The 13,683-nt window shown below is 37.9% G+C and overlaps 1 protein-coding gene across 1 annotated transcript; it reads left to right on the top strand.

Moving 5' to 3' along the window:
• The first annotated feature begins 9,066 nt into the window (after window positions 1-9,066).
• Window positions 9,067-12,728, top strand: LOC127221247 (cystatin 10). Its single transcript, XM_051183144.1, has 3 exons — window positions 9,067-9,315; window positions 12,150-12,263; window positions 12,645-12,728. Exons 1-3 carry the CDS (start codon window positions 9,067-9,069, stop codon window positions 12,726-12,728), a joined length of 447 nt encoding a protein of 148 aa, XP_051039101.1.
• Window positions 12,729-13,683: the final 955 nt, after the last annotated feature.

The raw sequence follows: 13,683 nt of genomic DNA, 5'->3' as shown, positions 1-13,683 counted from the left end.
TTAGCAATGCAAGGGTTGGTAAATGATTCAGACAGAGACTCCTCTGAGGTCAAAAAATGAATAAAAATTAACATAAGGATTAGAAAATGCTCATCATGTGACCATCACATCCACTCACTCTAGCCTCTCAGACTGAATATACAACCATGTTTTTGCCACCAATTATTTTTAATAATATCTGGACTCAACGTGCTTTTACCCTATTACATGGACTCAGACATATATATTCTAATATTTACAAATAACAGTCCCACATTTAAAACATTTCTGTAATTGTTCATACCTAGGATATTAGATTGGTTAATTAGAAATGTAAATAGCACATATTAGAGTAAAATAAACTTGCACTCATTGAATTCCCAGGTTAGAGCAATCCAAAATCCTCCTATGGCTTCTCCAATGAGATACTGCTTTAAAGTAGCATGACCATTGTTTGGTGAGATTTCTAAGGGCTTACTTATCACTAAGGATGTGGGAAGTAAATGTTTAATTCCTATGTGACAAATGGGTACCACATGAACTGAGCAGGATTGTCCTGGATAAATGAGGTGTGAGAAGACAATTCTGGTCCTGAAAGCATTGTCTTGTACTGTTCAAAATGTAGTCTCAGATTAATTCAGTCCATCTCTTATTATAAATTTAGATTTCTGAGATGTTTTCAGGTAAGTCTCTCAGTAAGATTAGGCTTTTTTCCCATTGCCACCCATTGACTTTTTGTTCAAGGCAGCCCCTCTAAGAACTTCATCCTAATTTGTTACCCAAATTACCCTAATTCAGTCAGGCAGTCGGATTTTGCATTCAACCAAACTATGCCTTTCAACATTTCTATTTATAGAAGCCCCATTTCACAGTGTGAGGACCAATTCCCATTTTCACCTTACTTGAGCCTCTTGCCAAACTGTGCTGTAACAGAACCAGTTGCCAATTACTCTACACAAATGCTCTCTGGGATGAGGAAGTCAATGGCACAGAGATTTCCAAGGAAACTAAAAATCACTTATTTCTTACTATGCAAGTATTTATTCCATTTAACAAGTTAATTAAGCAATTAACAGATAAAGCAATCAAGCTTAATTAAGCAGCCAGTCTTCCTGTGAACTCACTATGCATAGGGGGGGATGATGCTGCCTTGTAGTAGATCTGGTCAGTTGGTCAGATCTTCCAAGGCCTCTTGCTGAACAGGTACCACAGCCAATTTGTTTATTGGTCTCTTCCAGATAGTGCCCAGTAGCAGTGTGCAGCCATCTCTGGCCTTGATGGGGAAGTTCAAGCTAAGGTTTATTATATTTTGGTAACATTCTGAGGATTTCTGTGTTTGTTTTTCTCAATTCCTCTCTCCTAAAAGATGCATTTTCTGTAATGGATGGACCTGCATCGACAACACATACTACTCAAAACAATCAGGAAAGAGTATGCAATCCATTGCTGTCCACAAATACATAATGAGACAGGTACATTAGTGTAACCTCATGCAAAATGATTTTACTGTTCTGAAAAGTCCTCTGTTTTCCACATACTCAGCTTTCCCCAACTACAATCCCTAATCTTTTCACTGTCACCCATGACTTGCCTATTCCAGTGTGCTTTCCAATGGAAAGCCAGAAGTAGGTAGACTTTTCATATTGACTTTTTATTTTGAAATGTGCCTTCTTCCATGCCTTTCATGGTTATAAGCTTCATTTTTTTCCCTTTTTCCCATAGTCAAGATTGCCCTATTTTATCTGTTCACCTACTGAAGTGCATACTAGTTACTTTCAAGTATGAGGGTTATAAACAAAGTCAATGCAACAGTTTTTACAGGTTTTCCTTTGTCAAAACAAAGATGTGTGGTTACTAGATTACATTGTGAACATATTTAGTATTGTATTTAAGAAATAACTCAACCACTTTCCAGTTGTGTCATACAGTTTTATATTACCACCATAAATAAAAGACGATGCCAGAGTTTCTACATACTCAGTAGCATTTGGTGCTACTTTTGTACTGGATTTTAGTCAGTCTAACAGGGTTGATGACATCTCATTGTCTTATTTTACAATTCCCCAAAGACATATGATGTGGGGCGAATTTTAATTTACTTATTTGACATCTGTTTACCTTTTGGCAAAGTGTCTTTTACAGATTTTTCACTCATATTTTAAATCTGTTGCTCATTTTTTAAATTATGAGTTTTAAAAGTTATTTGTTTAGGAAGTGGGATGGCTAAGATGTCCATTAACTGAAGATAAGATAATGAAAATGCGGTGCATATACTCAATGGAATTTTATTCAGATGTAAAAAGAAAAAAATTTATGAAGTTTGCTGGTAAATGTATGGAACGTAGGAATAATCACACTGATTAGAGACCAGGCCCCCAAATACAAACATCACACGATTTCTCTCAGATACTTCTTAGTGTCAAATATTAAGGTATGTGTTATTAACAAAGAGAGTTTACAAAACCAGAGAACTAGAAACAGGTCACTGAGGGATTAAGACATATATTAAAAATGTGAGAAGATAGCAGGACACAGAAACACAAAAGGGAAAATGGAATAATGAGGGAAGTTTAATGATGAGAGTGGGGAGGGGGCAATTAAAGGAATGCTGATGAGCTCAAGCATACTAAAGATGCCTGAAAAGATCATGAGGGCATCTAATAAAATAGAAGCTTCCATACATATATGATCTGCAGTGGAGTTACCCTATGAAGGAAAATAATTCCTCATGATGTCATAGGTTACCAAATAAGTGGAGTACTAGTGGAAGCTGTATGGTATGGCCCTTTAAGTTGTTGGTCAGGCTGTGATCCTCAGAGATCACAGCAAAATGTAATGTAATGTGTTGCCTTCTGAATTATGTTACTCCACTTTAGATGCAGATTGGTGATTTTCTTATCAGTTTTACACACACACACACACACACACACACACACACACACACACACACACAGAGACCAACCTGCAAAAGCGATACTTGCATAATTTGAATAGTCAGGAGAGTTCTGTTGTGAAAGAGTACCTTCCCAACAAGATGGGACTATTACATTCATGACCTAAGAGAGCTTATGGCAGCTTCCATGAAAGTCTTGAAAAACTCAAGCCAGTCAGAATTCTAGCATAGACAGAGAACAGGCCAGGAAGCCCCACTCTTAGTTGATGACCTTTAGCAATTGAAAGCTATTGGTGGAGAAAGAATCATTTTTCTTCAAATATATGGCCCTTATTATCTTTTCCGTGTTCCAGTTGGTGGTCCCACATCCATTCACATATTTCAGCTTGGATTAGATCCAGTGGATTATAAAAAAAACAAACACAAAAAACAAACATGAAATTTTGAGAAGAATGTGGTGGGGGCATCTAGGAGGAGTTGAAGGGAAGTAGGAACAAGTGCCATCAAATACATTGTACACATTTATGAAATTCTCAAAATATGAATACTTTAATTTTGTTTAAAAGATGTGGATATCTGTGTCAATTGTCATCTACTGAAAAAAGAAGCTTCGCCTTGAGGGCTGAAGCATACACCGATCTATGGGTATAACAGCATGTGATTAGGAGTTGGTTTATTGTTCCTTCAGCAGAATAATAGTAGTAGGTTTTTCCACAGGGCCTATAACCTAGCAGTCTAAGGTTTTGGGCCACTTTATTTGTATCAAGTATGGATTGCATTTCATGAAGTGAGTTAAATCCAATCAAAAAGTGATTGGTCACTCCCATAACATTTGTGCCACCATTTCACTAGTGTATTTTGCAGACAGATCACATCCTGGATCATATGGTTTGTAACTCAATAATATTGGTGATTACCTTTTTCCTCTGATAGCAGGAAGAGTGGCATAGTCCAGAAAAAGTTCATGAAGCAGGAAATCATGATCAACATATGCTGTATGAAAATAAATTTTAATAAAAATGTAAAAGAAATTTTTCTTATGTTAAACAAAAGTTCTTTATAAGATTTAGTTTGCAAATAAAGGCTATGTATTGATATCATACCCTTAATAATTTTGCATACAGGTTCAAGAGCTGGTTACTTATTCTTTTATAATTATCCATAATTACAGGCAATAGTTAGTATTATTAACAAAAAGTAAATATAGTATTGCATCAAATTACAAGAATTTTCAGTTTCCTAGTACATATAAAGTTATATTTATGGGGAACTAGAATCTGTTTTTTCTGCAAATAGCCTAAAAACATTGTGCATTGCTTAATTAAAAAGCATTTTATTGCTAAAAACAATACAACCAATCATCTGAACCTACTGGGTAGTAATCTTTTATCTGTAGAGATTTTGCCTGGATGTTGCTACTTCTGACTGATCAGAGTGGTGAATGCTCAAAGATGTGAATTACTGTGGTATTTTGTTAAAATAACACAGTTGTGAAGATTTTCCAATTGATTAACTTTTTGTTTCAAAGAATCGTTTTCTGGAAATAAGTTCACAATAAAATTAAAAACAATTATATATATGTATATATGTATATATATATATATATATATATATATTAAAATTTGTATTTTGTATGTATGAGTGATTCACCTACATGCATGTCTATGTGCCAAGTCTGTGTAGTGAGAGATGATGTTTGATAACATTTTATAAGCTGCTATCATATTTTGGGTATAATGTATCCACAGTACATGCTACAGTTATGAACCCAAATTTATGGAAGAACTTAAGCTGGGAAAAATTTAAGTCTCATTGTTAAAAACCAAGTATAAATGGGCACTGCATTATGATGTCATTTATCAAACTACTGTCACAAGAATTGTTTTCTGGAAATAAGTTCACAATAAAATTAAAAACAATTATATATATATGTGTATATATATATGTATATATATATTAAAATTTGTAATTTGTATGTATGAGTGATTCACCTACATGCATATCTATGTGCCAAGTCTGTATCTGGTATTTAAGGAGGCTGAAGGAGCGTATCCAATTACCCAGAATTAGATTTACAGAAAATGTTGAGCTGCCACATGGGTGCTAGGAACTGTGGCTTTCTGAAAAACCTCTGAGTCATCTCTTCAATCCTGAATGAAATGTTTTACAATTTAGCATTGCTAAAGAAATGTTCCTATTGCTTTAGATAAAGTTGTTAATAGAACTAGATAGCTATAATCCAACCCACTCCTGACTTCAAGCATGGAGATATATCATTATAATTAATTCTAATAAAATAAAAGATCCCTCCATCACTAGAAGAAAATCTTGTGTTATGGTGGTATCTTATTGATTACAAATGTATCTAGGCACATGGATACATGTCATACAATAGCAAGAAAAAAATGTATTCAGTGTCATCTTAAGAGTATTTGGGGGGTAATATTGAAATAGCTACAAAAGTTAAAGAAAGTACTGATACTAAAGCAAAAATTACTACAAGGTGAAATAAAATACCCTATTTTAACACAGTAAGTGATTTGTGATGATTATCCTGTATTACTCATGTACATTATTCCTTGCATTTATGTGATTGTTTATTCACACTATTTACCCTGATATTGTATAGGATCTGATTCTAACTATATATGCTTGATCTTCTCCCAAAGAACCTCTACATTTTTGCATTTTGGCCATTGTATAATTTCACAACAGAAAGACAAGTTTATGATGAATGGGAACATCAAATCATATCCCTTATGCAGTGCCACTCCTCAAAGGAAGCCAAGACAGAAATGGATATAGTCACCATCTTGTCTCCAAAGAGAAAGCACCATTACCTGAATGTTCCATTGACAAAATAAAGGTTTTCTTTTCTACTCATGAACCAGCACCATGCCCCCCATGTGCTGCCCTCTTGAAGACATATGTCAATCAATTAGTTTTCCCTAATATTTCCAAGTCTCTTTCTGTTTTTGCTACCTCTGCAGTGACTTCTTCCATTGAGGACTTGAATCTCTCCTTAAGCATCTATGAAACCTACATCTTCTTGTAAATTCTTCCTAATGTTGCTATTTTGATCACTTCCCATGAACCTCAGGTACCCACAACAGAGAGTCAATATTGATCATGGCTACAGCCTTATGAATGGATTAATTAAATAATAAGGCTTCCAAGTCCAAAAAACTCTCTGATGCATGGGTCAGTGCCTTGGAAATTGCACCATCGTAGTCCACCTCTGTCAGATCTCTTAGATAACAAAGTGCACTCACTGCCCGTGACCAGTGATATTTTGAAAGGAATGTTTTGAAACATTATGTCTCAATACCGGCTTCAAATATTCAGTGAACCATGTTGCAAATAGGTCTTCTGCCATCCAGGATTTATTGATGTTTTAGTGTAATTCTTAAGGGCTCTAGGATTTTCAAAATGACAAAGGCATGGTAGCTTCTAATTAAAGTCAGTAACTATACTGACTCCGAATAAAAGAATTATTCTGCCCTTTGATGTTTTAAATTAGGCACTGACTTCTCCATACAAGTTGTACAAGTCGTAGAGAGCTTCCTTTAATACAAGGCTATCTCACCGACATTGAGAAGCTATTGTTCACAATAGCAACCTTCCTTGACTGTCTCAGCTGTACATTATATATCATGTAAAATGGTTTCTACTTCAGCACCTCCTGATTCATTTGCATCTTAATGTATAGAGCTGTTAGAATCTTCCTATTCATTTCTGTCGGCCTTCTCTCACTTAATATCAACCCTAAGAGCATACAAAATTGACAGATGATGGCCTACTATCACCCACCACTCCAAAGACTGTTCTAGGTGTCATTTAATCAACTAAACACAACTTTATGTTTCTGACAAAGTGAGATGTCTTCACCTTGAGGTCATTTGCCACAGCATCATTTCTCTGCACAAAGGATAAGATCAAAAGAATAAATAAAACTGTCTATTCAGAATATCAACTAACAATTCCATTCTCCAATGTGAGACTAGGCCTTCACTGATCTAATCTGAGGCTGGATCAGTCCACAGAGTACCAAACTTAAAATGTTCACACACATGAAGAGAATAAGTGCAGTGAGCAGATGAAGCCCTGAGTAAATGAAGCCTGAGTTGTATTGTATTTTGACATGAACATAGCTAAGCTGAGGACTTCCCAGGCCTTGGACCCATGGGATAATCCAGAAAGCATTACTCATATGGACCAAGCTTAAGAAAATGGCAAAGCTTTTCATGGGAATCCAATTTGTGTTGTTTAATAGCTATTGATAGGTGTGCAAAGACTGGCAACTATAGCTTCCTCCTTTGTGATGTTGACAACCTGAGATTGTTCTCCAATAGAAATCTCCTACCCAGCCTAGTTGATCTCAAAACCTTTGCTGTACCTAATAAACACAGTGAAGTTCTGGATTGCAGGGTAGTGGTTAGAGAACTCCACCTGATCCTAGCTTCATTCTACATGTGTCTCTGTGTTTTCCTTTCTTCATTCCCTGTTGCCCATAGCCAGGTTTCCAGGAAAAAGACCTATGGGTCATGGCAAAAAAGAACTGACTACTTGGTTAAGAAAAATAGCACTGAGGTACCTGATACATAAAAATGCTGCTGAAAATATGTTTGCTAGAAGTCCAGTGGATGTGACCAGGGATAGCACAAGCACCAGAAAGCTTTCTAAGCATAATGTGTAGGTTTGTTGGATAGGGGATATATACACTTACTAAGATTATTTTGCACACATAAAATGGAGTATTCAACCTATGGTAAGCGTATGTGCCTCCTGGTGAGATCAGAAAAACCAGGTAAGTGTTCCAAAGAGAGGGACGAATGACAGAATCACAGTGAGGCTCTCTTTTTGTAGCAGTAAAAGTAGACTATACTCTTACATTCATTTTCATATACCTTCCTTCTCATCAGCTTGATCATCTCTCATGCATTGCTTTACACCTGCCAGGGTAGAGACCCTACAATACCCCTTTCCTGCTCAGACATCCTCCAGTGCTCCTTATTACTAGAAGAGTCAAGACATGGTACGTCTCAGGGGCATACTTCCTGCCTGGAATTCTTGTTCAGTGGCCTAGACCAGACATCTTGTCCTTCTAAGATCTCAAGAGCCACACCAACACACAAGTATCCAGTGGCACCCATCTTCCTCTCGCTGTCCTTCTCTCTCATTTCCAGCAAGCAGGGCATCTCTAATTCCCTGAAATTAATTTGTTTTCCCCAAAATAATTCTACTACTTGATTGTACTATATCATGTATTTTAGTACACATAGCCATGAGTTTCTAGAAATAAGGCCAGTCTGAAGAACTATGTGCCCTAGCAGTACAAACACAAAATCTAAACATTTAATACATATGTACACCAAGGAACACAAGCTATCTATTAAGAATTATTCCTACATGGTGAAATAATATTTGATATGCTAAGTTATAAAAATATGTTGAAATTTATTCAGCTACTTTATACATTTTTAATGTGTCTACTAGACATGTTGTTTCTGTATTAAGCTGCCAGCTTTAATATTATACACAAGGCTCAGTCACCAGTATCTGTTTCTTAGTTTTAAAGATCAGGCCAAGAGAGAAGCTCTAGGAGTTCATTAATTGAATGTCCTGAATGATACCTGTGAGCTGTATAGAGGAAATAATTTTTCCTTTTTCAAATAAAGGTTAATTCAGTGTATTTGGCAAAGACGTTCCCCCAGGAAAGGGCACTGACTATTTCTGGAACCTCTGAAATAACATCCTTGAACTGGGGATATCCAGATCTTGGTATTATGGCTACCCCTGACCTGCAAAGATCTCATGAAGCCAAGTTGCTTTTTTTCTCTCTTCAGTAGAGCTTGAGCTCAAAACTACATACTTTTAAAAGCTAGAAGGGCAAGAACTCATCTGTGGAGACAAAAGTGACATGGATATAGGAGGGAACTTAGAAGAAATAAGTGGAAATGGGAAAGAGAGGAAGACACATGAGGAGGTATCAAGACCGGGGAAAGGAAATCCCAGAGATGAAAGAACAGGGAGGGGGGTAGTTTGGAAATAGGAGGACCTAGGGATGGGGACAGGCGGGGTGGAGTCAGGAGTACCTGAGCAGGTTGATTCTGCAAATAAAAAGCCAGGCAGCAGACCAGGAGCACTCTGGATAACTTCCCCTTTCCTCCACTGCAGCTCAACTACAATCAAACATGGCCAGCCTGCAGAGATCCTCACTGCCCCTGTTGGCTTCTCTAGCCCTGACATTGATCCTAGCTGTGGGCATTGTAGCCAGTACTAATGCTGAGGATGAGCAGGTGGCTGTGGGTAGAGTGGAGCCAGCTGACCTGCAGGATGAGGAGGTGCAGAAAGCAGTGGACTTTGCTGTGAAAACCTACAATGATATGAACAACGACCTGTATATTAGCAAGCCAATAAAGGTGATGAGCGCCAGTCAGCAGGTGGGTACCTGGCCCAACGAGAGCGAGAGAAATTCGTACTTTAGAGTATTCACTAATGTTTCCCATCACTCCCTTATATCCCTACATTGCTTCTACCTCTCTGTCCCTCCAAGGAACAATAAACTTCATTGCAGGTGGTACGAATTGTGCCATAATATGAAATCGCTGCTTGCTGTTCAAACAATGTTCTCAGCAAATATCAAGGGACCCACATCCCTTCATGTGTGCATTTAGGATTGTCTCCTTTAGATTAACTAGAAATCCAGCTGTAGATTTATGGGTAATTATCTAGCACCCCCATTCTGTTTCCCAGTTTACAAAGACTGTCAGAGCCGGGGGCACAATCTGCCACAATTATCTATTTACCACCAACTCTTTCTGGTCAGTGTAAAATGCTATCTAAATAACTACAAGCATATGGCTCTTACTGAATGATCTTTGAAGTATCTTCCCTTTAACATTTTAAAAGAAAATTTAAGATTATAAATTGTGTGTGTGTGTGTGTGTGTGTGTGTGTGTGTGTGTGTGTGAGTGTGTGTGTGACACAGGAGAGAGAGAATATAACTGTCAAGGTCAGAAGTCAACAGGAATTTCAAGTGGTTGTGAGCTGCCTTATATTGGTGCTGAGAATCAAATCAAAGTCCCCCAGAAGGGCAGTATGTACTCCTGAACTCTCTCTCCAAACATGATCTCTTTTTTCTTAATTCTTGCATAATTTTAACACACACACACACACACACACACACACACACACACACACCACAATTTGTGTTGCTATATGAGCAAATTTTCAGAGTAGCCACAGAGTAGCACACAGCTTCCACACAGGTCATTCACCCCCTGTTATGTTCAGCCATACTTGGTGCATTCTTCACAGTCTCTCAAAGGTGTGTGCACTGGAGTGTGTGACTATGTGCATTTACTTTTTGGATGCATTGAAAGTAAATACTTCTTTCAGTGAACAGATCTTGCAAGTGAGGGCATCCTGTACAACTACAAGATTCCTTTTACAAAGTCAGAAGTCAACAGACACATTCAGTTACCTATCTTTCAGACTCATTCAGTTTGCTGATGCTTAATGACTGACATCCCTAGCTTATGCTGATATCCTCATCCAGTTACCTAAATATCGTTTACTATAATGGCCTCTACTCAAGTTCCCTGACCTTGAAAGTATGGAAGGATCAATTTGGCTGTGACATTCATGTTCTGCTCAATGAGATCTTGCTCAGCCATGCACTCTGAATACAATGATATGGCCCAGGGGAACTCTAATCATTTTAGCTTTTATATGCATGCTTGATGATGCTCCACTGTACATTCCTATGAGGACACATTTCTCAGACAAAGTCCCTATCTGTAAGGAACATGTGACTCCATCAACTGGTGCTCAGACTGATTTCTCTAATGTTTCCTCTAGGTTAATATCAGGCATCAGGTAAGTACTCCTTCTGATTACATGGTGGCACTGAGTACTCTAGGGAAGAACATTGAGGCTGTTGCCATTATTTTAAGATGGGAATATCACAGCCAATACCCCAGACATTGACTCCCCTCTAATTGACAAGGCCTTCCTGGATTCTGCCTCTGCAGCATGGTATTATCCCTCATCAAATAGAATATTAACCAAGATGGGAAAGTGTTTGAGCCAGCATTAAAACATACTTCCAATGTAATCTTAAATGGAAGGTTGGGGATTATATGGGATAGATTGTGTCCAATTTCAGTGAACCCATAGCAACACAGCGACAATATTGTCCACATATATGTGGACATATATGTGTAAATTTTATTTCTGTCCTCTTTTGAACATTCAGATTACTCAAGATCAGCCCTATTTTCCTGTTCCAGGAACAAACTAGTATCACACACTTGAACATATTATGTCCTTCCCATGTGTCATGGTCGTTACTGGACCATGCCACTGTATGGTGCCATACAAATGTAGGGGCAAATGTAGGGGATAAAGACTATATATTCTGTAGATCAAGTTCTACATGGGGGAATCCAAGAACAGAAGCATTAATAACCTTACTTCTAGTTCTTCAGGCAAGAACTAGCGCCCTTTTCCAGGTACCTCACACAATAATCTCTCTTCCTGAAAAGTTTCATATGGGGTGCCTGGTGCAAGGAATGTGTTAAACTCATCTGTAATTATGAACTAATGGAAGGTGTGCAAGTATGTTACACAGTTGAAAAATATCATCATAGACAATCATACTAAAAGATGAGGCAATGAGGGCCATTTTTAAATCATTTTCGTATGTACACATCTCACATTTTCCTACTCTGCGAAGAAAACAAAAGAGCTGATAAACAATGGTTAAAGAGAGGGAATAGACTTTCTGTGGGATATGTGCTATGGTGAGGGTGAAGATGAAGGTGTGTCATCAGCCTGAGACCTTGCTAGAATGTACAACTGTCAGTGCCTGCAGAGTTACAGTCAGTAGGGTTGAGTTAGTATTGTATACAATCCAGAGATTTTGCTTGTGCTCAGAGCAACCCTAGGAAATGTCTGTCACCCCTGGGTATCTCCCTAGAGCTCTGTCTTCATTCCTGGAGCCCACTGAAAAACAAAACTGTCATTGCTTGGCTTCTGTTTTCCATATCCTTATTCTGCTCTTCCTCGAGAGCACAAGTTACCCCCTTGGAGTTGCTCAGAAGAAAATGAGTTGCAATCCAAGTTTGTGCTACCCCACTGAAGGTAGCTAGTATGTTCTTTGGATGATAGTACCAACAGCTCATGGATGGAGTTATAAACGCATTAACTCTGTAATGTAAACTGACTGCATGCATATGAATTTGACTATATATATAAAATCTTTTCACTATAGGTTGTAGCTGGGAAGAACTTCTACTTGAAAATAGAGTTGGGCCGAACCATATGTTCCAAAGCTCAGTCTGATTTTACTGACTGTCCCTTCAATGAACAGCAAAATGAGCAAAAGGTATGCACATGTACCAAAACCTTCAAGATGAGGAGTTACCTTGCAGGCTGGGGAGGATGTAAACCTGTAGGCTTATGGTTGCTCATATATCTGGAATTGTAGAATTGTTTGTGTGCAGTTGTGTCCATATATAAGTAAATGCGCGCACGTGTGTGTGTGTGTGTGTGTGTGTGTGTGTGTTTAGTGTGTAAGTATGCATTCTTATGGATTACGATGAGAGGAATAATGAATGAATTCTGCGGAGTCAGTCTGAGTACCTTAGGACTTAACAGGAGCTATAGGGAGGCATGGGTGTCTCACTTACACTCTGACGTCTCAGGCTGTGTCCCTTTCCTATAACTGTAACCGAAACTAACTGTCTCTCTGTCTCCCCTTTTGTAGAGAGTAACATGCAATTTCAAGATCTACAGTGTGTCCTGGGAGAACAAGATGTCCATGACAAGTTTCAACTGTCCCAGAGCCTGAGGACCTATGCCACGCTACACTGTGCTGATTTCCCCCTTACTTTAGCTTCTCTTTTAATTCCCCTCTACTTTCTGGTGTAGGGATCTCAACACCAGAGGATGTCTCTTTGGAATGCTAGCACCAATAGATCATAAGAAAAGAATGCTACAGACAGACCCTGCACACCTAAGTGGCTAGTCCATTGTTGATTTCTTCTACTTGCTTTCCAAATGCACCACTGTGTAGCCTACTGTTCACACTTTTCTCAATAAAAGACTACCACTAGCTTCTTCTGAGTTGTTGCTGCCCCAAGGCATGAAAGAAAGTAGAATGGAACCCTGAGAAGGTGGAGCTTTACACTCACACAAAAATATCACAGTAAGGGACAGAATACACATATGTAGATAAGAAGTATCAAAATTAAATACAGAGTATATAAACAACTTAAGCACATTTGTAACAAGCAGTGAATGTAAAAGGCAATTTACAAGACCTCCCAAATAATCAAGCAAACAAACCTAGGATTAGATAGCTTTTACTACTAAATTATACAAGATCTTTAATGAAGAACTAACATGATTATTCCTCAAGCAATGTAATGAACCAAAAATAGATGGAATTCTATGAATTTACCTCATGAAAAAGTATTGTACTAATAATTAAACTAGACAAAGATTCCCAACAACAAAAGAAAAGTATAGGCATTCTGGTGAACACTGAAGCAAAAATTCTCATGAAACACTTGTAATATGAATTTTAAAAACATATCAAAACTCACTCATAGTGTGTTACGCCTTCCAGGGCCCTTCTTTTCTGCATTCACCCTCTTTATCCAGCCATATTTCCTACCTCCTTCTTTGATGTCTAGGCTTTATCGTCTTCCTAACTTCCCCATCTACACTTTACACCAACCAACCATATTTAACTTCATATCACTCTATATACTGGCATAGACTAACCTCCCCTTCCCGAGCCA

The sequence above is a fragment of the Phodopus roborovskii genome, unplaced genomic scaffold (genome assembly GCF_943737965.1).
Source record: "Phodopus roborovskii unplaced genomic scaffold, PHOROB, whole genome shotgun sequence".
NCBI classification, from domain to species: domain Eukaryota; kingdom Metazoa; phylum Chordata; class Mammalia; order Rodentia; family Cricetidae; genus Phodopus; species Phodopus roborovskii.
This window is presented reverse-complemented; position numbering and strand designations above follow the sequence as displayed.

Bases quoted from the DNA above. Each gene is read 5' to 3' on its own strand.
- LOC127221247 (XM_051183144.1), top strand. From the start codon at position 9,067: ATGGCCAGCCTGCAGAGATCCTCACTGCCCCTGTTGGCTTCTCTAGCC. The intron at 9,316-12,149 runs GTGGGTACCTGG...TTTTCACTATAG, and splicing joins TGATGAGCGCCAGTCAGCAG to GTTGTAGCTGGGAAGAACTT. The intron at 12,264-12,644 runs GTATGCACATGT...CCCCTTTTGTAG, and splicing joins AACAGCAAAATGAGCAAAAG to AGAGTAACATGCAATTTCAA.